The sequence below is a fragment of the Microcebus murinus genome, chromosome 4 (genome assembly GCF_040939455.1).
Source record: "Microcebus murinus isolate Inina chromosome 4, M.murinus_Inina_mat1.0, whole genome shotgun sequence".
NCBI lineage: Eukaryota > Metazoa > Chordata > Mammalia > Primates > Cheirogaleidae > Microcebus > Microcebus murinus.
Window position 1 is genome coordinate 34,361,671 of NC_134107.1, and position 26,465 is coordinate 34,388,135.

Below are 26,465 nucleotides of genomic sequence, written 5' to 3' on the forward strand. Positions count from 1 at the left end.
AAGAAATCAATGTCTCCACAACCACGCCAGCATTTGTTATTTGGAGACTTTTTGATAAAGGCCATTCTCACTGGAGTTAAGTGATATCTCATTGTAGTTTTGATTTGCATTTCCCTGATGATTAGGGATGGTGAGCATTTTTTCATATGTTTGTTGGCCATTCTTCTGTCTTCTTTAGAAAAGTTTCTGTTCATGTCCTTTGCCCACTTTTTAATAGGGTTATTTGATTTTTTCTTGCTGATTTTCGTGAGTTCTAAGTATATTCTAGTTATCAGTCCTTTATCGGATACATAGGATGCAAAAATTTTCTCCCATTCTGTAGGTTGTCTGTTTACTTTCATGACTGTTTCTTTGGCTGTGCAGAAGCTTTGTAGTTTCATCATGTCCCATTTATTTATTTTTGTTGCAGCTTTGATTGCCTTTGGGGATTTCTTCATAAACTCTTTGCCTAGGCCGATGTCTAGGAGAGTGTTTCCAACATTTTCCTCTAGAATTCTAATGGTTTCATACCTGAGATTTAAGTCTGTTATCCAGCGTGAGTTGATTTTTGTGAGAGGTGAAAGGTGTGGGTCCTGTTTTAACCTTCTACAAGTGGCTATCCAGTTTTCCCAGCACCATTTATTGAAAAGGGATTCTTTTCCCCAGCGTATGTTTTTGTCTGTGCTGGCGTGGTTGTGGAGAGAGAGGAACACTCCTACACTGCTGGTGGAACTGCAAACTAGTTCAACCTCTGTGGAAAGCAATATGGAGATACCTTAAAGCGATACAAGTGAATATACCATTTGATCCAGCAATCCCATTGCTGGGCATCTACCCAAATGATCCAGTGACACTCTTCAAAAAAGACACCTGCACTCGAATGTTTATAGCAGCACAATTCATAATTGCAAGGCTGTGGAAACAGCCCAAGTGCCCATCAATCCAAGAATGGATTAATAAAATGTGGTATATGTATACCATGGAGTACTATTCAGCTCTAAGAAACAACGGTGATATAGCACATCTTATATTTTCCTGGTTAGAGCTGGAACCCATACTACTAAGTGAAGTATCCCAAGAATGGAAAAACAAGCACCAGATATATTCTCCAGCAAACTGGTATTAACTGAGTAGCACCTAAGTGGACACACAGGTGCTACAGTAATAGGGTATTGGGGAGGTGGGAGGGGGGAGGGGGGCGGGTATATACATACATAATGAGTGAGATGTGCACCATCTGGGGGATGGTCATGATGGAGACTCAGACTTTTGGGGGGAGGGGGGGAAATGGGCATTTATTGAAACCTTAAAATCTGTACCCCCATAATATGCCAAAAAACAAAAAAAAAATATAACTGAATATAAATGCAATTAATATTCAATAAAATATAAATCTAATAAAAAAAAAAAAAGAAATCAATGTCTATTGTTTAAGCCATTCAGTCTGTGGGATTTGCAGCCCAAGCAAATGAAGATAGTGACTATTGTTATGGAGAATTTAGAAAAATCACAAAATAAATCATATGACTCTATTGAAATCGCATTTTTAAAAATAATCTCTATGAATTTTTTGAGTTTTTAAATAACATTTATTCCATTTTCTAATTAGAAAGCAGCATATAGTTATCATATTAAAATTAGAAAAAGAATAAAAGGACAAAGTAGGAAAGGGAAATTCCATCACCCACATATAACCATTTATTATAATTTTAGTATATGTATTTCTATGGTTTCTAAACAATTATAAATTTTTTTGCCATTGTGATCATAGCAGGTCACATGGTATATATTACAATTTTGTGGGATGCTCTATTAACCTAAAAAACTATTGTGACTTTTTCTTCATATAATTTAACATTCTTAAAAACACATTATTTTCAATGGCATTCTAATCTTCTGTCAAATGAATTCATTATTTATTCATTCAGTTTTCTATCATTTGCCACTTAGGCTGTTTTTAATTTTTTGCTATTATGAAGAATGTTATAAACAACATATTGATATATAAAATCAATATTTATTGTCTGACTATTTTCTTCAAATAAATTCCTAGAAAGATTGCTAAGTCAAATTACATAAACATGCTTGAGAATTTTGATATTCATTGCCTGCTTGTTTTCTAGGAATGTTTCAGGAGTTTATGTTCTCACAAGTAGTGAATGACAATTCCCACCTCCCTGTTGTATCAACAACACTAAATGCAGTAATTTAGAAACATTTATTTGCAGGTTTGACAGAAGAAAAATGTTATATCTATGTTTTAATTTATGTGTCTTTAATTACTTGTAGAGATGATTTTGATTTGTTTTGTTTTGTGTTATCATTTATTATCTCTGAATTCCCTAAGTCTTGTTACTTTGCTATTAGATACATTTTTCATATTGATAAGAATTTTTTTTTAAGTACTAACTTTATCATAGTTATTGTATCAAATTTCTAATTTGCCATTGTGTCTATGGCATTTTTTAATGTACAGAGGTAATAAATTTTGTAAGTTTGTTCATTGCTTTTAATGTTCTGATAGTCCTTTACCATCCTAAGGTCATATAAATATTCAGCTAATTTTTCTTCTAATTTTTTATAATTGTGTTTTTTACTTTTCCCCTGTCCTTTTTATCTGGTGTAAAATTTGAGTGAAGCTATTTTCTCTGCTTTATTGCTTGGCTTAAAATTATCTCAGCCCTATTTTCTGACTGGTCTTTTTTTGTCCTCCCCACTAAGTTGAAATACCAACTTTATAGCATAATGAAGTCTTACATATACTGGATTATGTTTTTAAGTTGTATAAGGTAAGTAATAGTTCTTAAATTATATAGATTTATAATACATTTTAATATCTGGAAGAAGTCACTTGTTGCACTTTGTTCTCAAATTTTACTTGAATATTTTTGCCTGTTAATTCTGATAGGTGAAGTTTGAAATTACCTTTCAACACCGTAAAATCATCCTACAGGGGTTTCGAGTGTAGTTGTATTAGACTATGGATTAACTTCATAAGAAGTTCACACCTTTTATGATATTCAATATTTGCAACCAGGCTTATGGCATTCTTTTATATACCAACAAGTCTTTTTTGTTTGTTTGTTTTGGTCCTTCAGTAAAATTTTATATTATTTAATAAGGGTCTCACATTTTAAAATAATTGTTATTCTTAGTTGGTTTTGTTGCTAGAACATATTTCCACTAGCTGTATTTTCTAAATGCCTATTATTGGTGAACAGAATAACTATTGATGTTTTAAAATTAATTTTGTATTTGACCACTTTATTGAGTGCTTTTATTTTTATTATTAATTTCTCATTTGATTCACCAAAGTTTTCTAAGAATAGAATCATATTCAGTTTACATGATGAGATTTTGCCTAGTTCTCTTAGAAGAACAATTTCTCTTATTCTGACTTTATGTTTTGTTACATTGGTTATAATCATAAATATAAATATTCTTAACAGAGAAAAAGGAAGGAAACAGCATCTTTTTTTCTCCATGAATGATGAAAAAGAATGCTTTTGTTTTTCGTTTCCTTGTCCGCCTCCCTTTTTGGTGATGTTTTTCATTTTTATTTTATTTTTTTCTCTGTGAAGATTTATTTTTAAAAATTTTAATTCATTTCTTTTTGGATCATTTTTGTAGAAGTTATATCATGTTCTAGTTGTCCTAATGCTTAATATCAGTCATTTTATATTATGACTTTCCCATAGTTAAAAATTTTGATTCTTTTCTTTTTTTTCTTTTTTTTTTTTTTTGGCAGAGACAGGATCTCACTATGTTGCCCAGGAGATCTTGAATTCCTGGCCTCAAGTGATCCTCCTGCCTCAACTTCCCAAAGTGCTGGGATTACAGGCATGAGCCACCACACCTAGCCTGAGCCACTGTGACTGGCTCATTTCTTAATAATTTGAAATGTACATGGATAATATATCTTCTAAGGTTTGGTATACAGGAAGATATAATTTGTTTCTTTTAACCATAAATAATAACATGGCTGTATATAGAATTCTTATATTAAAATCTTTTCCTCTAAAAACTTCATAGATTTTGCTCCATATTCTTTGGTATTCAGTGTTGTAGAAAACAAAGTCTAAATATAACTGAATTTTCCCCTGTGCTTGAAATCTATACCTTTTACCCTGTTATATTTAAATGTTACTCATTTTTTTCATGAACTTTGCCTTATCCTAGGTTAGCCTATTCTTCTGAAGTCAAGGCTCTTTATTTGGGACTGGAAAGTTTTCTTCTATTTTTTAATAATTGCTTAAGTTTACTTTATTCTGGATTCTTCTCCAGTAATACCAGTAATGTATAGGTTTAATATCGGATGTCTTGACATTCCAGATGTTTAACTTTTCTCATAAATGTTATCTCTTGTCCTTTCTCTATATCCTAGGAAATTTTCTCAACCTAGTCCTCCCCAAAACTGATTTGATTTTCTGTAATAGAGTCTTTTACTTTCTTAATTTCTGTCCCCTTCTCACTCAGCTTTCTCTTTATCCCAACTTGAAACGCCATTTCTTCTCTTACTAGCTGTATGACCTTGGTAATGCTAGTCTCCATTTTTCTTATCAACAAAAGGAGCATAATCATTTCCATAAGATGAAAGTAGATTGTCGTTGAAAACTCTTAGAGAAGTCCTTAGCCCCTAGAAATGTGTCAGTACATTTTAGTTGCTGTTACTATCAGCAGCAGCAGCAGCAGCAGCGTCTCTCCTACGTACGTCTCAGCAATACTTTTCTCGCTTAAGATTTTGTTACCTCATTTCTGGGTGTGTGTGTGTGTGTGTGTGTGTGTGTGTGTGTGTTTATGGAAGTCACATTTTATTGAATTTGGGGAGAACACAACACAGATACTCTCTAACATATAATCCTGTTGTAAATCTTTTTCAAAGTTTTCACCTTGAGTACAATGTACCCTTTATATTGTTGACAATTTTCATAAGCCCTCACATTGTTGCTATTGTTGATTTTTCTATTTCTACTTCCTTGTACAAGGAGAGATCTTTTGATAATAGACAGAATAGGTTAATTCTCCTTGGTCACCTATAAGTGTCTACTCGGCAACTGCCAGAATCCTCCCTTGTTCCTGAGTGTGAGGATTGGGTGGTATGCACAGTATTTAGTCAAATGGTTGCTGACTAGTGTTGCTTAGCAGAAGCAGTGTGGCTGCATTTAAGACCACTCTCCTATTGCTCTTCTCTGCCTATCAAACACTACAGAGGGCAACATATTCTCAGATAATTTCAACTATTATTCAATTCAATTCATTTGTCCCTTACTCAAAATAATAGGTGAAAAACTGTACTCTTTGAGTTGCACTGCGCCATCATGCTTCTTGCTTCACTTTATATTGCTGATTCATTTCCTAGATGCAGGGTGTCATCACGTGCCCAGTGTGTCCCCTGCCACAATTATGGGTGACCAAAGAGAATTAACCTATTCCATCTATTGTTGTCAGTTGTAGCCCCTAAATAGATCTATAAACAGCAGTACTGATGGCGATGTCGGGTGTTGTTGTGGACCTGGCTCCTACATTTTGGGGGAATAGGCTTCTGGCCCTCTGTTAGGTGAAAGTCATACAGGCAGGTCTATAGAACTCTCTCACTTTCTTCCTGACTGCTTTTGTTATTTTGTCTTAAGGCCTTATTCACATTTTAACAGAATTATCCTCAGGAGTCTGGCAGCATGTTGACCAATCTTTCTAGTACTCTTGACACTTTGTATCTGTACATGTGTTTTTATGAATATTTCAAGGAAAATTGAGAAAAGTTAAATAAGGTTGCTCTGGAGAGTTTTCAAATTTATCAATTAGAAAAAAAGACTTTCTAACCAAAGAACCAAAGAGCCAGAGCGGTCTTAGGCCAAAACCTCATTTTTATAGTTCAAGAGATCCTTGTAATAAAGTTGCCTGGCTTGTCCATGGTCACACAGAGCCTGAATCTCTTCACCTTTTGTCATTCTAGTTCCTTGGTCGTTAAAAAAATTGTTTTAGCTGTTCTGGGAAGTCTGCATTCTCAATCTAGGGTTTATCATATTTAGGGATGTCTTAAACAGCGAGAAGCCTTCTTCCATGGAAAAACACAGAACTAGGAGGAAAATTCCACTGAAGACAGAAGTTCCTCATTGTTTAAGCACTTTAAGGAACATTTGTATGTACTTCTTCCCATTCCTTCTACACCTGTTTCTAACAATTATAAGTGAGTGAATACTCAATTAGGATAATAGTTCTTGTATAAAAGCGTTGATTCTTTAACACTTAATTATATTGTGACATTCCATATTCTTATATGGCTGTCCCTTTGCGTTTCAGCTGCTGGATGACTGCTCCTCTCGTCTCAAAATGGCCCACCCAGCCAGAGCACTGTACACCCCAGAGGGAGAGCTGGTTCAGTCATGGGATGACATAGAGCGAGACATGGTCATCTGCGCATCTACAGGGCATGGCTTTATAACCCAAAAAGGTACGGGCGGCAGTTTCTTTGCCATCAAGTTTTTAAAAAATTAATGCATTTTTTTTCTTCCAAGAGTTTATATCCCATCATGATGTTTTTTCATGATTGTTAAATTATTATTAAATAATTTAATTATTACTAAATAATTTAATAATTACCCTCACCTGTTCTGAAACCTAATTGTTAACACTGTTTGCTCTGAAGAATTCAATCCAATTTCAGTTAGTCTTGAGCCTTATTTAGGGGATGTATTTGTAGCAGAAATACTAAGAGAGCCCCATTTGGAGATATTCCCTTAGTGTATGAACCCTGAGGAAAGTGAGGCTCCACTGACTTCCTGCTTTTCTAGTTATTTCAAACTTGATGTTTTATTAATAATAATTACATAGTTTTCAGATTTATTTCATTTGCAATAAGTAAATATATGCTAGTTTTATTATTTCATCTATTCTTTGATCATTTTCCTTGATAAATGACAGAAACTGAAAAGAACATGTATTTGTTATTGAATGAACTCTTGTCCTTTATCCTATTTATCCTGATGAATTTAAAGCCCCTTTCTATAGGCAGGTATATGTTAGCAAAGGCATAATTTTCAGGAAATTCCAAAGAATATTGTTATCACTTTAAAGGAAATTGAAAGATTAGGAAGTGAATTACCTGGCATCCTTATAATAATAACACTAGTTTTTTTTTTTACTTTAAAACGTCACCATAAAATTATTACCACTATGTTATTTGTCAGGTAGGTAAACCAAAAACTTTTAAAACAGTTGTAATCATATCTTTATATTTAGCCCATAAAAGACAAAAATATAGAAATGAAGATCAAAAAATAGGGAGACAAGGATTTATTGGGATGCCTGAAGGATACAACAAATATTCCTCCAGCACCATCCTACATTATGGACGAGGCTCCAATCTTTGTGTTCTTCTGTCTCCATCACACCCCACTATCCATCACCCCAGTTCTTGGTGACCTTCACTACATGGTTACTAAGAAGACCACACCAATGATAGGGTTCTTATCATCTGTAAGCATTAGTTAACAGCTTTCTATATTCCCAAAGTGCATTTCTTCGTAAAGAAAAATAAGCCAAGCTTCCTTTCTTGAAAGAATTTTCAAGCTGATTAAGAATATGAACACACTTGAAATGATTACAGTACAATTGAATAGTGAGCAAATGAGTGGCGTGGTAGGGGGTACTTTCCTAGTCCCTTCGTTATTTATGCTCAGTCTTTCACATTCTCAGGATGAGCCTAAGTTGTCTGTACCCTACCCTCCTCGCCACATTGTGATCATTGAACCTGTCTTATAAATAAAGCTAAACATGTTTCAGGAAAGCTAGGCAAAAGGGTATCCAAACCGCAGAGAGAGATGTAGGCTGTCTTCCCAGAAGCTAGCCTGTCACCAATAAAAGCTGTGAAGGGGAAGAGAAAAAAATTAGAAATGTAAATATTACTCTTTCTAGCATTTTCCTCCATGTTAGCTCTGTGAACCTTTGACAAGGCTAGGTAGACAAACATTCATTTTTATTCTGTAAACACATGGATTACTATGATGTGAAAGTTGATTCCTTTCCTATGAAAGTATGTTCCCCATATTGTCTTCCTGGTGAAAGGATTTGTAGTTTTCTCCAACTTTCTAAATTCTTTCTAGTGAGTGAATATATGTTCTAGGAAATCTGATTGCAGAGAGATTGATTCAGTTGTTCTTTAAGAACTTATTTTATTGTTGCCATATTAGTGTTTTTTAAAAAATAATTAATTTAGAAATAATCATTTAGTAGAAATCTAAATATTCAGAATGCTTTAAAAAAAGAAAAGATAGAACTGCCATTAAATGTATATACCATTAAGGGACATTTAATTAATTAGTTATTCCACTCATGATTTTTCTGTGACTGGCTTAAATATGTAGTAAGAAAATAAGGTAGCCTGGGAGTTTCAAAATTAAACATTTGATAATATTTTATGTACTATAACATCAAAAACATTTAGCACGTGCAAGTTAGTCATCAAAGAATCACGTTGGGTTTTTGAAAAATGAATTCGATTTGGAAAAACAAACCATATGCTATTAGAATAGTTTCTTTCACACAAACCCCCAACAAAATTAAAAGAGTGCTTTATGATGTTTGCCATAAAATCTGAACACTGTTCTCTCTGCTGTGCTTCCTATCTTTTCAATGGGTTCAATTTTTATACCACTCCTAGGTTAGCTTCCAATTCAGGATGTACAGAAAATCTGGAAGGGAGCCCTCTCTAACAACTTCTATTCTCTAGAAATCCAAAGAATATTAACACATATCTGATGTAATAAGCACGTCAAGGGTTTTAATGAGAGAGTCCAGGGTAGGAGCCAAAGATTTCTGGGGGATCTTCAAGTTTATAATCACCTTGCACTTTTAATTTTTCTATAAATGCATTGACTTATCTCTCAATATATTTTTTTTAACAGAGTTAAAGCAACAATTAGAGGTCAGAGCAAATTATGCCAGAATCCAAAGGCAGCATGGCCCTCAAGCTACAGACACTGTGGTGTTGCCATCCACAAAACTGCTATCTCTGGTACATCTCCACAGTTAACTCCTATCGGAACCATCAGACGTTGTGCTGTGTTTTGCTGGTATAGATGTGTACATATTCATATGCTTGTTATGACATGATGATCGTTTATTCCTTTTATTTTCATGCAGTCTCTTTTAAAGGTTGTTACCTTTTACATAAAGTGGCATTTTATACCTCAAATCTATTCTTGGAAATGCAACAAAATTAGATATAATAATGCCAATGAAATATCTTAGGTGTATTTTCTTCCAGGAAAAAAATGGAAACTACCAGTTATTATTGAAATATAATTTCACAGGATCAAACAGCTTATATATTATATTATATGTAATATTTCATAATACAATAGGCTCTTTTTGACCATTTAACACTAAATTTGCCCCCAACTGACATTTTCTGACTCAATGAACACATTTTTAAAGCCTCTGCTTTAAAATCGTACACTTACTGAATAAAACTGAAGTGGCTGGTGGCCACCAAATGCCACATGAATTGATCTTTTTTCTTCCAATTTCTCATCAATTTCACCTGTAGTAACAGTGCAGGATCCTTTGTGGGGTACAGTTAGATGTTGTTCATGAGATATGAAGCTGGGCAATTCCTGGCATATTGTCAGAAATCAAGAGTCATAGACTAAGTCCTCAATACAAAAATTTAGGGAAAGGATATATGTATTATTTGAAAGAAAAATCATATGAGAGTTGTTATTTTTTTTAAAAGGGATAGAGGGAGATCCTTAGCAGTCTTAGGCGTCAATCCTATAGGAAGAGAAGAATTTACCTGCTAATTTCTTCCTGAGTAGAATAAAGAACCATTTTTCAAAGCATTGCAGTAACAAATTGGAGTTTGGTTTCTGCTTTTGGTGGAAAAATTCCAGAGAAATGCTCTTCCTCCCTCTTGTCCTCTGAAAGCCACTCACAGCTCTGTCTGAATATAAATTGCAGCCTGGCTAGGTGTGTACAGAATGGCTCTGATGGGCTCACTCCTCAATCCTCGACTTTAATGTGATGCAGGAAGGCAGTATATCATTTCTACTGAAGGGGGCTCTTGGTAATCACTGCAAAAGGCCTGGTATTTACTCCCAGTCTGCAAATCAGTAGGGCTCCATGAATAAATTCCTACTGCCTCCGACACCACTAAAAGCAAGCACATTGAGATGAAATTTCACATGTTACATCAACAGCAATTTGCCCTTTTACAGACATTTTCTCTGTGTGTAACAATGATGTTAGAAATGTGGAAGTATTCCAAAGCAGTTTTGTGCCGCATAGGAGAAAAAGATTGCATGTGACTTCTATTTTGCTTTTTAGTTTTTGACAATAAAGCCAAAACAAGAAGGGTTAAGGAACTTGCTCCCAGTCAGAAAGTAAGCCAAGAAGACTCTTACCAGTTGGACGTCTCCCTAGAATGACTTGATCACAATCCCTATAAAGACAACATTATTTTCAGAATTCCTTGAAAATAAAGGCATTTCTCTAGGTGTAAAAGTATGTATCATTTTGCTGCCGGGGAAAAGTTGATTTTTGCTATGAAAATGGCATAATTTCACCCTGGATCAAATGTGCAAATTCTTGTGAAGTCTTCGCTCTTGCATGTGAATATGCCTGAAGCGAAAATTGGTAATATCACACAACGCTGTATCAAGCACCAGGAGACATAAGGCAAAAGTCTTAACTGAACTTTTCTATTACCAGTAAATGGGATTTTAGATGTAATATAACAGTCATCAACACATCACATTTTACCAGCAAGGCAACAACACTTACTTTGTGGACGACAGCTTGCCCGGGGTATCTGGGTAGTTCATAGCCACTTTTAACTTAGACTAAGAACAGACTTGCTCTTTCTTTGTTATTGACCCTCATCTTTGGTTGGTTGAAAGGCGGACAGGGGAGCAGTTTCTCCACCTTCAGCAAAGACTATAGGATAAGACTATTGCAAGTCTGTGCAGCCATCCTAGGCTTTTAATAAACCTAGTAATTTCCTTTGGGGACATGTTTATCAAATTTGAATCAGCCTCATATATATATAAGTCAGATTTCAATATTTTTCTATCAACTGAAAACCATTTGTTATTAACTACTAAAGCAACTATCCCCAAGTCCATGGCCTTCTCCAGAAATTTATTTCCTGCTGATTCACAAACACCCTTAAGGTGATCCAGATGTTAATCATCAGTGTACCAGCATTTGTGATTGTCCTCAGGAGAACTGGATTTTTCTGCCCACCTCTAGCTTTGTTGCCTGATTAAGTGTTGGGGTGATGTTGCATGTTTCTAAGCAAGGTAACTAAAAGAAATATGCCTGAAAGTTTGGCAAACTTTTTGAGAATTAACTGGCAGTACTTACAAATTTATGTATTTAAATAAACACATGTATATATTTAAATAAATATTTATATATTTTATCTGGGCACTTACGTCAGTTTTGTAAAACAGGAGACATTAGTAATAATTCAAAATGCAAAGGTAGCTTTGAAGGGTGATAACCCTGAATGTCCAATTTTTTCTTCATTGTTCATAGAAACTAAACATTGTTTTGTTAATCAAGAAAACAAAGCAACAATCCATCAAACAACAACAAAAAGATAAATTTGTTCTATTTTGCCAGAGAATCACTTGGAAATTGTGGCCAGTGGCTATTGCAGCATTTGTGAGCTAACCTTCAATAATAGCCCAGGTGTGCTGAGTGTCATTGAGAGATTTGTGATTCACCATGGCAGCAATTTTTTTCTGGCATCATTTTGAAGGGGATGATCAAAACACACAAGTCTGTGTTATTCTAGATCATCACAAAATCAAATGCAAATGTCCTCAGTTAAGTGAAATTTAGACCCAATGGCGATTCTCAGTTGTTTTTATTAAACCAATGGCTCTGATTCCCTCCTGGCTCAGAACACACTTCATACCCACCACCGCCCACCCCAGACTAGGTAAGCAGAAAGAAAGCAGCAGTTTTGTTTGCAACACAATAAACTAGAATTCTACATAAATGGCACGGTTTAGGGCCGCATGACCACGTGCAACTGCAAAGCAAGATCAACAAAGACCACTCAGGCGAAAGCTGATGAAAGTAAATGGACTGATCTCATAACTGTGAATATTCAGTTGGTGCCTACTGCCAGCTGTAGCATTTTCTAATTCTTTGAGTCTGTAATATGAAACTGCTATCAATAGGCTGTCACCCTGTAGCATATGTGCAAATAGAAATATGTGAGGAGAGAGAAGTGCTCATGCCCACGATGCAACTGTGTTGGACGAGAGAGAAAGAAAGGAAACAGGAAATTTTATTTATATGGCCAGCAAAATAGTGATGCAGGATTGGAGGCGCTATCAGTTATTGTCTGTGGTATCCCTCTGCTGGCTGGCAGGTAGATATAAGGTTCAGTCAAGCTGCTGGAACCATTAGGTCTTAGCCTGTCAGTCCTATAGTTGAAGCTTCAACCTTGGGAATTGATATTGGGGTTTTAGCCCAGGTTCGGATGCTCAGGCATGCCAGCTCTGTCAGACCAACTGAAGCAGCTGTGTGGACAGTCTCTAGGTGCAACCATGGGCAGTTATGGCCCAAAGGCACAGTTTTTAAATAACCCTGCAGATTATGCTAGAGAGAGGCAAAGGAGAGGAAGGAACCTCCCAGGGCTCCTAGGTTAGTGCCCTCAAATGTCTAAGATTTGATTAGATCTCTGTTCCCATTTCCATCACTTTCCCCTCTTCCCTCCCGTCCTCTTCCTCCCTGCCTTTTGGCCTTTTCTCCTCAGCTTTTCCTGCTTTTCTACTCTAAGAGCCTTTAAACCTCATCTTTCATTTAACCCTTTGCACTCAGATGTCGAGTGTGACTCGACATAGGTAGCAAAAATTATAGAGATTAAAATTACTCTTTGAAGTAAAAGAGTTTGTATAAACTCTTTCATACAAACTTTTAAGTTTGTATGAAAAGAAACTCCAGTGTTTTATTCTACTGCCGCGCTTTGTAAAATCTGGGGTATTTAAAAAATTAAATCCTGAGTAGAATAAAGGAATTGAGAAAAAAGCAAGCAAGTGCAAAGGGTTAAAAATAAAAATCCTTCATTGAACAATTTGTGGATTGAAGGGATGCTTCCCTGTTATGATTCTCAAATTTTAGTGCACAAGAAACACCTAGGGAGCTTGATAAAGCTTGATCCCAGTAGTTGCTATAATCTGTATGCCTCAGATGTTGGAGGGAATCTGTATTATAGCACATACCAGGAAAGAAGTGTGGTACCTGATTGCCCTTTGAGAAACTTGGCTGGGAGTTATCTGTCCAGACAGCATTGTTTACTATCATTTACTTAAGAAATGATGTAAATATTCTTGAATCAGGACTAACCACTCAAAGATTATAGCTAGGACCTAGACATTGGAAGGCTAAACAAGTAAGTTTGAGGTGCTGAAATTTTCCATGTTAAACAGGCTTCAGAACTGATAAAATCTTGCTTTTTGAAAGGTCATACAGATAATGTCAATGCTATGGTACACCTATCAAGGAGCAATTTTGAGCATGGGATGGGGAAAGTAACCAGCTTCCTGGAGTTTTCTTTCTTTTTATATGTACAAAGAGGGAGAGCTTTGGAACAAGGGCAGGATTCCTATTTTCCATAGTTGCCCTTTCTCCAAGGAAGGAGCTGCTTACTAGAGGGAAGGCTAAACCTCTGCGTTCTGTTTGCCCTGCGTCTAGTTAATGTGTACATCTGAGCCACCTGCATCCCTGGCAGGCCCATCTAAGAGTGGGAAAATCCACATGATATTATTCTAGTTTATTAAGAGTAACAAGTGCTATTAGAAAAATTAATTTTCAAGGTAGTTCTTTTGCCCTGCAAACGAAATCCGTATAGGTTGAGAGATAGACACTTTTCTAAAAAGACAGAAATACAAAGAAAATTAGTTTTTCAAAGACCTAGTTTATGTATATAGCCCTGCTCATGCTCTTTCATTCTCTCTCCGTCCGCCTCTGTTCTAGATGCTGGGCATGCAAAGTTGAATGTGACAGATGTGACCCTTATCCCAGTGGGGCTCATGCTATGTGTTGGGGGGGACACTCAGAAGTTGAGCAAGCATATAACATAATTATATGCTATAAATGAAATAATTATAAATTATATTAAGCCTTATGAAGGAAACTGAGCTGAGTTAGAGAATAACTGGAGGGGAGGTGGGGGAACTTAATGTATGACACACTTAAAGCCTTCCATAAGAAAGTGACATATAAGCTAAAAGAGAAAGCTAAAAGCCAAATGGAAAAAACCGGTGAGGGTTGTGGCAGGGAACAGAATCCCAGGCAGAGGTAACAGTCAAGAAAGAACCTGGCATGATCATGGTACTGAAGGAAGGTCTAAAATAACACTCATGGCTAGGCACAGTGGCTCATACCTATAATCTTGGCACTTTGGGAGGCCAAAGAGGGAAGATCACTTGGGGCTGGGAGTTCAAGACCAGCCTCGGCAAAATAGTGAGACCCCAGTCTCTACAAAAAAAGAAATAGCACTGTTGACAAATAGAAGTATGATGGGAGCTACACAAGTAATTTGAAATTTTCCAGTAGCCACATTTTTAGAAAAAGTAAAAAGAAATGTGTGGCATACATTTTAATACTGTATTTAACTCAATATATCTGAAGCATTTTCATTTCAACATATAATCAGTATAAATTATTGAGACATATTTTCTTTATTGTTGTTATTCTAAGGTTTCCATATCCTGTGCTGTAAGCAGCACATCTCAATTCAGACTAGCCATATTTCAAGTGCTTAGGAGCCACTTTTCTTCAAATAGTGAATTCACTTTATATTAAAAAAACAAACAAACACACACACAAAGGGACCAGGACTGTTCTGGGTGCTGGGCATGAAGGTGAGTGCAGTAGGTATGGCTGCTTGGATAGGCCTAGAATGTTGCAGTAGCAGGCACGAGCTGAGGTGGGAGGGGTGAGAGCCTTGTCGGTAGTGCTAAGGAGTTTGATTTTTTTTTTAAGTGAAGTGGGAAGCCATTAAAGGAAACTAATATGAAAGTTGGAGCAGACATAGTGTATTCAATTAAGCTTGTTCAGGTTACCAGTTACAGAGACATATTCAATTTATCTCTAGTGATGGAGTTGAGGCACAGGCTAGCCCAGCAAACAGGCTTCGTGGCAGTCTCTGTTCAAGACATCTGCCTATCTGTGTCCCAGTGGCCACCCCAGTGTTCTGCCATTCCTGCTCTTGACCTCCCTGTTTCTCTGTGCTTCTTGCTCCTCCTGTGAATTTTTTTTACTTCTCTACATGCTCTTCTGTTGTCCACTAACACACGGCACCTGCCTACTCATGGCTACTGCTGCTTCATGGCTCTGTTTCCTGCCTTCTCTTTATATTTCTTTTAGCTCCAGGGTCACTCTACCATCTGAATTACTTTCTTTGTGTCTTCTAATGGAAAATTGAATGGCTGCCTTCTATTCATTCCTTTAGATTAGGATGTCAGAGATACAAGATACAACGCACAGCTCTCCTATATTAGCAACGTTGCAGGGCAGTCTTTCCTTAGGACACTGTGGACATACATAGTTGGCACTTGGGGCTCCATCGCATTTTTAGTGTGGACGTGGACTTCTGCCATTGTTATGGCTCTTTTCTACCTTCAGCAGTGAGAGGTGAAATTAGCAATGGAATCAGCTAGGCTGTCACTGTTCCTATTCAGTCAGCAAGAGGCTTGCCCTTAGATGCACCCTCCAAACTGACCTTGGTGATATTTACTAAGCAGCCACCGTGAACTTGAGGTTGGCATCGGTGACTTTGGTGACAATATCAGGATGGATACCAACTGGACTCTTAAGTAACACTTCTCAATACAAGCAAGTCTGTGTGAGGAAGTGGATTTTGCAGAGACTCCCTGGCAAAACTCAAGATACTCTTTGGAATCCAGGAAATTTTGCCAAATCAATTAGAATGCCAAACCCTTTTTCTCAGATCTCTCCTTGCCTCTTGTTTAGGGTAGTCATTTTGGTAGAATAAATCCCATGGTTGATTTTGATTTTTGTTACCCTCTCTTCCATAGCGTCTACTCTCTGAGGCCAGCCTGACTAACAGTTTTCCCAACGTTAAAATGTGAGTTCTGCTCACTGGACTTGACAGTGGTTTGCTGTGCTTGAGTTATAAATCCTTGTTATGCTCCAGGACACCTATGGGGGGGTATTATCTGTTAGATGACATCAGTTCCCATGAAAAGGTTGATATGGGCCACATCTATACCTTTAACTAAAGCAAAGTCTTCTATCTTTACGAAGCTTCTCAGGGAGGAGTTCTCACTGGCAGTAGGGTAAGCTGCAGCAGCAGCAGGTAACAGTGTCAACAGGACTCTGCACTCGGGTCCTCTGTCTCGTTCAGGAAATGACTGGACGACAAAGGTCGATTTCCATCTGCACCAACTTACAACTGTTATTATGAATAAAGCAGAATTCATCTGTGGGATTTTTTAACTACTTAAAGTTGTTTATTACACTTTGTGACTTCAGACCACTGCCATCGCTCACATTAATCATTTTCTAACCAGTCATTGTGCACACCGCCCCTCCAGCCTTGCTCCTCTCCAAGTCTATCAAAGTTGTAGCTAGAATGAAAATCACATCATGTCACTCCCTTGCTTAAAGAGCTTCAAGAGTGGCCTCCTGGTTGCCATCAAAATGAAGGACAATGTGCTCAAAACCCTTTGGAATCTGGTGCTCCCCTAGCTCTGTAGTTGGGTTCTCAGCCCTTTGCTCCTAGGGCTCTTCCCATCCTAAACTTTCCCCATTCCCCCATTGTGTGTTCTCTCTTACTTCTGTACCTTTGCGTGTTCTTGTCCTGCAGCTCTCTCAAGAACTTTATCCAGACCACTGCCTACACCTGACTGTGTGGGGAATTTCCTTCCCTGGCTTCCCTGTACCGGTTGTTTACCCTAGTTGTAGCACATCCCACTGTGGACGTCCTCTTCTTCCCACTGATCTGCAGACTCCTTGAAGTATGGCCAGCTTGTTCAGACCTGTATTCCCAATGCCTGAATATTCCTTACTACATAGTAGGAATTCATGAATATTTGGGGGGTGAATGTGAGATTTAAGGTAACTTGTTTGTTGAAAAAGTTTATTTTTTCATTTTGTTTAAACGATGTACTAAAGTACCTGCTTTTTAACATAAGCAGTACATTGAATCAGAGTTTAGATGTTTGTAGAACTTTCTTCTCCTCACATACATTATCACATCAATCCATAGAACATCACATTGCCTTCTTATCAAACAGTTCTGCACTTGTGGAAAAGACAGTATAGACCGACTCAATTCCCTGTATCAAAAGGCAAACTAGAGCAATATTGATTACGATTTCTTCTTTGCCAACTGTAACTTTCAAAACACCCCAACAGAGTAGAAAACACTGCTCGCCATCAGAGCCCAGACAGACCCTCTGCTGCAGGCAGCCTGGCTTGGAAGGGAAGACATGTCACCCCCTTTCACAGCATGATGATTTGTGGCTGAGAAGGGAGAGGCTGCTCTCTGAACCACATGCCCCCTGGTGCAGGCAGGCTAAAGAAAGATGAATGGCATTATAAGACAGACATCTGAATGTTTCGTATTAAATTAGTCCCACAGAGTGCCCCAAATTCTCATTCCATAAATCACTAAGTAAAGTAAACTCACTCCCAGGTTAGATTGCTGTGACTTTGGCCTATGGTGTCATAGATAATCTGAAAACAGTTAAACATTTGTCTGAAATAGTAATAATTTTCAGCGTATTTACTCAGTGGTGTAGAGGTGACCCAGGCTGATCTCTGCTGCCAGAAACAGCATGTAAATGGGAGTCAGCCAATTTAGGAGATTTCCAAACAGGAGTCACTGCTCTTCACACCCCCTCACCTACTCTGAAACTGCCACAAGCTCCTTCAGGAGCTCTAGGTCCCAGGGGCCCAGATGAACAAATGTCCCTGCACTCTAGAATAGGTACAAAAGAGCATTGATGTACCCCATCCCTTCAATAAATTGCAGTTACAATTTGAAATCCACTTTAGAATACACTTTCACCTTGTGTTGGTCTAAGAATATCCTTGGCTTTATTCTGGTTCTTCCATTCCTGAGCTGACATTGGGTGTACTTTGGACACTTAATAGAACAGATGAACATTGGATTGGGGTTCATGAGACAATCCAATTCAATGCTAACAGGCTGAGGGACTGTCTAAGCTGCTGCTTCCTCTCCTAGAAAATTAAAAGGGCAGGTTCTTTAATCTTTAAAGTAACATGCAGCTTTGAAAGTCTGATTTTAATTCAGTGGCAGGATATGATTGGGCAAAAAGAGTTGTGGCAGCCTGAATTCCAGATGATTCCTGAAAGTCCATCTCTTCCTTAGTAGGGCCTTTCTACAGGCATTCATTAGGATCTGTATCCCGGATCACCTTCACCCTTAGAAGCCCGATTTGAATTTCACCAGAGCGACAGAGGGAGGTCACATGGCTTTGTGGTAGCCGAGGACTAGAGGTAGCCTAGGGCTTATGTCTTAGTCCATTTTGTGCTATTAGAATTCCTGAGACTAGGTGATTTATAAAGAACAGAAATCTATTTCTTACAGTTCTGGAGGCTCAACATCCAAGATCAAGATGAAGGCACTGGTATCCAGTGAGGTTCTTCTTACTGTGTCCTCATATGGCAGAAGGTAGAAGAAGGGCAAGAGAAAGCAAACCCACTCTTGCATGCCCTTTATATAGCAGCATTAATTCATTCATGGGGGTAGAGCCCTCATTACCTAAACACCTCTCAAAATTCCTCACTTCCTAGCACTGTTGTATTGGGGATTAAGTTTCCAACACATGAATTTTGGAGGACACCTTCAGACCCTAGCAGCCACCACATCAAAGTAGCACAAAATGGGTGGCTTAAACAACAGAAGTTTATTGTCTCACAGCTCTGAAGGCTGGAAATCCAAGATCAAGGTGTCAGCAGCACTGGTTCCTTCTGAGGCCTGTGAGGAAGAATCTGTTTCATGCCTTTCCTGAGCTTCTGGTAGCTTGCTGGTGCTATGGTCTGAATACTTGTGTCCTTGAACTCACACTCAAAATCTAATCACCAGTGTGATGGTATTTGTAGGTGGGGCCTTTGGGAGGTGATTAGGTCATGAAGGAGGTGTCCTCATGAATGGTATTAGTGCCGTCATAAAACAAGCCTAAGAGAGCTGTCTTGCCCCATCCATATGGGAAGACACAGCAAGAAGGTGCCATCTCTGAATCAGGAAGCAGATTCTCACTAGATACTAAATCTGCTAATGCCTTGATTATGAAATTCCCAGCCTCCAGAACTGTGAGAAATAAATTTTTATTGTTTCTAAGCCAGGCAGTCTAATGTATTTTGTGATAGCAGCTCAAAAAGACTCAGACAAGTGCAATCAGGCAAGTGCAAAAAGACTCAGAAGTGCAATCTTTGGCACTTCTTGGCCTGGAGATGCGTCACTCCATCTCTACCTTCATATTTATGTGACATTCTCCTGGTGTGCTTGTGTCCAAATTTTCCTCTTTTTATAAAGACACTAGTCTTATTGGATTAGGAGCCCATCCTGCTCTAATGTGACCTCATTTTAACTAATTACATCTGCAATGACCCTATTTCTAAATTAGGTCACATTCTGATGTGCTGGGAGGTTAAAACTTTGACATGTGAATTGGGGTTGGGGGGCACAATTCAACCCATAACAGTCAATAACAAAAGTCCCAAACCTCACACACTTAAGTACTTTGTCTGAGTCCAAGTGCCCTACCATTAAAGATCACAGCATTCTTTCCTGATGGCATGTCTCTTTCTCTTTTATGTCTTTCTTGTTCCTCACTAACACTGAAGTCTGATATTAATGGAAAAACCATTAAAAAAAAACTATTATCCTATGAGGTAAAGTGAATGCACTCAACTGTAAAAGGAAGACTTACCGATCAATTTTAGTTAAACCTTGCTTGTCTGACACTTTGCAGCTAAGGAATGTGTTTTTATTGCCTGGCCAGATAGTTCAGATTTCCGGTCAGTCTTAGTAAAGACCCCTTTTATAACATTGATAAAATTTTATCACAGAGCTATGAAAACAAAATTAGATTTCATAACTCACATCAGGCCTTGAAGGGGATGCCTCTATAAATTTTACAAACCTTATCAAGCTTTAATGCACCTATTCTGATAATTTTTTAAAATAGCAACTTCTACTGAACTTTGTATATACATATATATATAAATAAGTATATAAATGTGTGTGTATGTATATATATATTTTTTTTTTCTCTCCACTTTACAGGAAAGAAAACTTTCTTCACCTATGTGTAGACAGAAGTCTGTGACAGAAAAACCAATTATTTAGATTGCTGAAGACTCTCTGAATTTAAGCAAATCCACTTCTGAAAAAGAAAACTGGATGGTTTATTTTAAAAATTTACTCCTAAAATCTATCCTTCAAAATACCTCAATTTTTCATGAGCATATTTTGAAGAATAAATATTGACAATATATATCCACAGTATCATTGGAAACTATGTCATAATCAAGGGCATTGTTAGCCACAGAGATTTTGTATTCTAGTGAAATCCTATATACATTCTGTAGCTTTTCTAGTTTATAGAGTGGCCTATTGGGGAAAAACTGCATGCATATTAAACATGTTTTGTCTCCTCAACTAGATGGTAAGTGCCTGGAGGGTGGAACCTTGGGGGACAGGGCTCTACCCACAGGGCTCATTGATGCAGCCGGTCAATCCCTCTTCACAGCAACATGATGGGAAAATGAGGTTCAGCCATCTTCCACTCTGTGCTGGGCCACAAACCCAAATTACAGCAGTACAGTGGGAATAGAGGATCTGCTTTATAGACTTTCCTTTCAGTCAGCTGTTCAGGAACTACAATCTTCATAGTCAAAATAAATGGAGCTATGGTTGAATAGTCCTTTCTGCTTTTCAGAGGCAAGAAACACTTCTCAAAATTGTGCAAATGAAATAAATGTCATGGTATAAACTAGATATCTTATATTCTTAAAATATATCTTTGGTGATTATACATTTTTGTTTTAAATGGCAAGTTTGAAGAAAAATCCAGAAATTATGTGGAAGTACTAATAAATGAATTGACAATATGTGAAACTTCAGTAGATAATTATGAAGCAGTTCTCAAGCTGTTTTGGTACATATACTCCTTTGAGAATCTTTTAAATAGCCATAATCTCACAAAATGCACATACAAAAAAAGTTTTTCATACCATTTTATGAAGTTCACAGAGGTATAGGGGAACTTTCCAAATAAAGAAGTTCTGATTTAAGAGAACATATTTCTGATTTCCATAATCCTTAAGGTTTAGGAGACATATAATCCACACTTCTCAAATGGAAGATTTCAAAATACACATCAGATGAAGCAGACTCTAACTTTCACTGTGGTGATATGTTGTTTTGTTATATTCAAAATCAATAAACCATGAAGATTTCTTAGCATCTTTGGGTGTGATTTTTGCATCTAGGAATCTTAAGTGGGAAAAGAGAAGGAAATATAAACTTCCTCAAACAGTGTTCTTAATTTTGGACATTCCTTGGAGAAAACCCTATTACCTGGAAGGAAAAAAGCTAATTAAGTCGACATTTCTCACAACCACAAAGCCATTTTACTTGCTTCTCTTTACAGGCAGAAGGAATACATGCTGTTTTCCTTTTGTCTGTCAGGAGAATAATAGGGAACACCGACAGGCCTGGCATTTGGGGACTGAAACTGGGCAGAACAGTGGCCATGTCAGGAACCTGCATGGAAATCACTGCTATTTGGCCATAGAAAACTAGGGCATCTTGGGTTGGAACTCCCAGCTACCTCCACTGCTGCACTTTTTGTATATTTATCTTTTGTGGTGATGTTAAATGTTTGGATAACTTTCTGATCATTTTATTACAAGTCATGTTACAGCTGTACTTCAGTTAACTTAGTTGAAGTTTACTATTCTCTCAGTCAGAAATCCTGTGCAAAGTGCCTTCTAACTGCTTTTAAGGTATTATTTAGAAACCTCCTTAAAACTGTTAAATTTTTATAAGAAAAATTTATTGCATTATGAATGAATATCATTGTCATTCGCTAGAGTTATCAAATTAGGTAAGAGCAGTAGACTAGGAGCCGGAAGATGCCCTGCAAGTCTGCTGTGTCTCTTCTCTGCTTGTTCCCAGAGCTCAGCATGGTGCCTAGAACACAGTAGGTGCTTATTAAATCTTTGTGAACTATCAAATGAAGAGCTGAGTTCCAACACTGGTTTATGCTTTTTACTACCTATGGGACATATCTATTTTCTCATCTGTGAAATTAGAAAAGTAATATTTCCCTCTAGCCCCCAAAAGTTGGTTTTTGCAACAGATGAACTGAAGCATGGAAAAGCTAGTTTTCTTCATTACTCTTCAAAAATTATAGCTGGGCATGGTGGCGCATGCCTGTAGTCCCAGCTACTCGGGAGGCTGAGGCAGAAGGATTATTTGAGCCCAGGAGTTTGAGGTTGCTGTGAGCTAGGCTGACGCCACGGCACTCACTATAGCCTGGGCAACAAGCGAGACTCTGTCTCAAAAAAAAAAAAAAAAAAAATTAGTCATATGTTCTGTAGAGGCAGAAAAATAACTTTCTCTCTACTCTTCTGAGTTCTTAGCTGGTATGGAACACTCTAACAAAAGATGGATTAACAAGAGAAAAACAAACAGAAGTTTATTAGCATGTATACCTCATGTATACATGGGAGATACCTAAGAAATGAGTATGTCTCCAAGAGGTGGCCTAGATTTCAAGCTTAAATCCCATCTTCAACTAAATCAAAGAAAGAAGGGTGTGGGGAAAACAGTTAAAAGGAAATGACCAGGGTTGTCAGCAGGGACTGTGTCCAGCAGGAAAGATCACAGGTGCTAGAGCCAATGAAGAGTAGCTAGGAAGCCACCATCTGTGTATCAGGCACTATGCTAGTTCTTCATTGACTTGTTTAAATCCTCACAACTATTATTAGCTCCATTTTGCAGAACTGGAAACTGAGACACTGATGTCAAGTAACTTGCCTTAAGTCTCATAGCTAAGAAGGGGCAGAGTGAAGGCTGATGCTAAAAGCCTGGGCACTAAACCCCTACACTAACCATTGTCCATTTATTCCTTCCAGAAATATTTATTTATTGAGCACCTACCATGTGCTAAGTATTAATACTTGTAATCAAGTTCAATGTGACATTAAGCATATGACCTTCCTTTGTGTCAAGAGAAAAGAAAGTAGTGGAGGAGAAAAACAAAAAAGAGAAGATGAATACAGATGAATACAAAGTGTACTTGTTTCTTTGATTGAACTCAGGAGAAGCAACATTTTTTCTTTTCTTTTCTTTTCTTTTCTTTTTTTTTTTTTTTTTTTTTGCTACCACTCTCTGAGCTTCTGGAATCTCTCTGCTCTCTGTTTGAACTTGAGCAAATATAAAACTTATATTTTCTCTGTTCCTGGAGCTTTCAGAATCCTAAAACATTTGGTTTAGATTAAATCCGTTGACTGAGGCATTATAATTCGACTACGACAGAGATGATCCCATCAACCATCGCCTTATCTAACCTAACTGCTTATTACAGTAACAGAGTACACTAGTCAGGGGGCGAGGGCAGGTCCGGGGGGAGAAGGTCACTCAGGTTTATCAGCCACATGTACACAGCAGGGTGGTGTCCTTATAGAATGGAGAGGAATGGATTCATAAAATCCAATCAGGAGCATGTGTGTGCATTTATATGAGCCATTTTTTTTTTTGCCTGAATCTAAATTATAGAGATTTTAATAGCTCCAGTAATTAGACAAGTATGCAGTCAACCCCATTATGTTCCTGTGTAATGTCACACTCCCTAGGGCCCACCTTCCCTGCTTGCTGGGCTCCCTGCATGGGCCCCCTTCCCCCTTATTTTCTACCATAGGGAGGCGGTTTTCTTTTCAAAGAGCTTACTGTTCACATTGTTTTTATCCCCTCAATCCGGAGGTTGGATTTGCTTTCTCAGGGGTTTCACCATTGCATTGCCCAGTTGTGTAAGAAAAGGACAGAGCAGGTTCTGGCAGTTCATTTGCATCCCCACAGTGCCTGGTGCCGAGGAGCACAGAGGATTCCATAACTTGAGAAGGGACTTAGCACAATGCCTGGCACAAGGTAAACACTTCCAAATTGTTTACAACTGAGTGTATTGTAAAAAACGTTTGATAATTCGATTATTGACCTTAAAAGGACAGAACAAAATCCCCATATCCACTATCTCAAATCCTGGACCCTTTTGTAGAAAACTGCCTTTCTATTTCCCCGATTGCCTCTCATTATTTTTTCCCTCTTGTATTTTGCAACTTTCTATTATCCATTTTAATACTTCACTTCATCAGCATAGATAATCTCCCTGCAGGAGCTGAGGGCTGTATCTTGATATATAGTAAGCATCTTGGATTTTTCTTATTGCTATTTCTTCTAGAACTAAGAAAAATCTTTGATAACTTAAAATTAAGGACAGGATGTTCTGTGTTACTAAAATGATGCAGTTTATCTAATTAAGAGATTGACTTTTTTCCATATGTAAATACTGTACATATTTTTCTAGGGCCTGTCAGAAAGCAGTTTTCATTGCTATTTGCTTTTTGGTATTTTTTCATAAAGATATTCTCAAGAATAGTTAAAGAAAGATATGTGGAATTTAATATCCTGAGGTCACCTTTTCCTATTCAGTCCCTCCCTGCCAAAAAGAAAAAAAAATCAAAATTAACTATCTTTCCTTTACAAGGATCTAAAAGTTTTTCCTGAAAGCAATGCCAGAAAGTCTGTGAAATTGCCCCCCACCCATCTAGAAAAAAAAACCAAAAAATCCCCCAAATAGCATAAAATAAAATGTTTAAATGATGCTTGTAATTGACTTAGTTGTCTTTGGCAAATTGGTGTTCTCTTTTCTCTATGGAGTGGGTATCAGACAGACAGAAACTGTGGTGTAGCAGTGGTAGAAAGACGAAAGTCAGCAACGTTTCCTAAAACTATATCTAAAATCTTTTCTCCTGAGAAGAATAAAAGGATAATGAGCTGGGGTATTTTTAAAGGATAATCACAATTTACAACACAAATAAATTTAGTTTTAAAATATGTGTGTGTTTTTGGCTCTAATGACTGAAAATGTTAAGCTAAATATTTTGCTTAAGCAAGGAAAGACGAAGGGGCTATATGAGCAAATTAGAATGCAGAAGCTGCCTGGGCCACCAGTTTCCTCTAGAAGAGAATGGCTAATTCATATGCATTGTATTCTCAGCTCTCCTTGGGAGAAAGAAAGACTGCCCCTGGAGGAGCCCAACTATTCAGCATTTTGCTGCTGGTCAGGATTGATTCCAGATGTGGGAGGTAAATGCTAGAAAGAGTTTGGAAAATGGAGTGGAAATGAAAAATCCCTCAGGCCATTTGAGTGCTGATGACAGATGAGGTAGGTATTTTCAGGTAACTAATGAACTTGCTGGGAGCCTGGAGAGTGCTCAGTGGATATTTAACAGGCAGGAAAGACCCAGCTGAGATACACCAATACCGCCATGTACTGTGCACCCAAAACTGGGGGAATCATGGAGTCCTGAAAGTAACACATAAGTATCAAAAGCTAAGACATAGCAACTCTGTAAATAAGCTGAATTTAAGTCCTTTCCTAAAGCTAGTTCAAAATTTGTGAATGTCTGTTTTTTTTTCAACTTCTCATTATTTGATTTATCATGACTATTTCATTATCTGAAGAAATACTGAAAAAGTTCTCACAATGTGTAAGTCAGTAAGGCAGAATAAGAGACAGAACAGCATAGTTATAATCATAGGTTCCGGAGTGACCCAGACGTGGGTTTAAATATTGGTCCTGCCACTTGCTAACTCAATCTGAGCAAGTTATTCTCAGTATCCTTGTCTGTAACATGGTTATAATACTAGTATTTATTTTAGATGAATTGTAAGAATTAATTGAGGTGATGTATGTAAAGCATTTAGCCTAACACTTAGTTAATGCTTGATAAATGTAATGCTAACATAATAATTTTTGTTATTTGAGGAATGGAGGTCAGACCAGGAGGAGAAACATAATCTCAGCATGAAAAAAATGTAATCTCTGCTAATGAGGATTTTATGATTTGCAAGCCATTCATGTCATTAATAGATACTTGCTATTTGCAACTTTAATGTTGGCATTTCAATTAGAGTTCTTGGTTGCAAGCAAGAGAAATCTAGAATTCACAACATAAGCAACAAGGAGATCATATGAAAGATAAAGGGGGGAGGGTCACAAAACTGAAGGGTACCAGAGAGCAAGCCTTTGATATGGACAGGGAGCCCAAGAAGCTGAAAGCAGGAAGCAGAGCAGGAGACAAAGAAACCTCCAGTGCCCAAGGCAGCTAGAAGACAGGTGAGTGACTTCCCATTATTTGTCTTAGTCCCAGATCCACCAATTTCCAACATTCCAAGTCTCAGGAAA

General features: G+C 37.5%; 1 protein-coding gene across 2 annotated transcripts in view; it reads left to right on the plus strand.

Annotated features, from left to right (window-relative positions):
* LOC105882982 (doublecortin domain-containing protein 1) overlaps positions 1 to 10,413 on the plus strand; it is a 63,184-nt gene extending 52,771 nt beyond the window's left edge. For both annotated transcript variants that reach the window (XM_012785877.3, XM_076002075.1), the window contains 2 exons: positions 6,280 to 6,430; positions 8,883 to 10,413. In XM_012785877.3, coding sequence (XP_012641331.2) covers positions 6,280 to 6,430; positions 8,883 to 9,010 — 279 coding nt within the window. In that variant the 3' untranslated portion in view covers positions 9,011 to 10,413. The remainder of the gene's footprint in view (positions 1 to 6,279; positions 6,431 to 8,882) is intronic.
* The last annotated feature ends 16,052 nt before the right edge of the window (positions 10,414 to 26,465 follow it).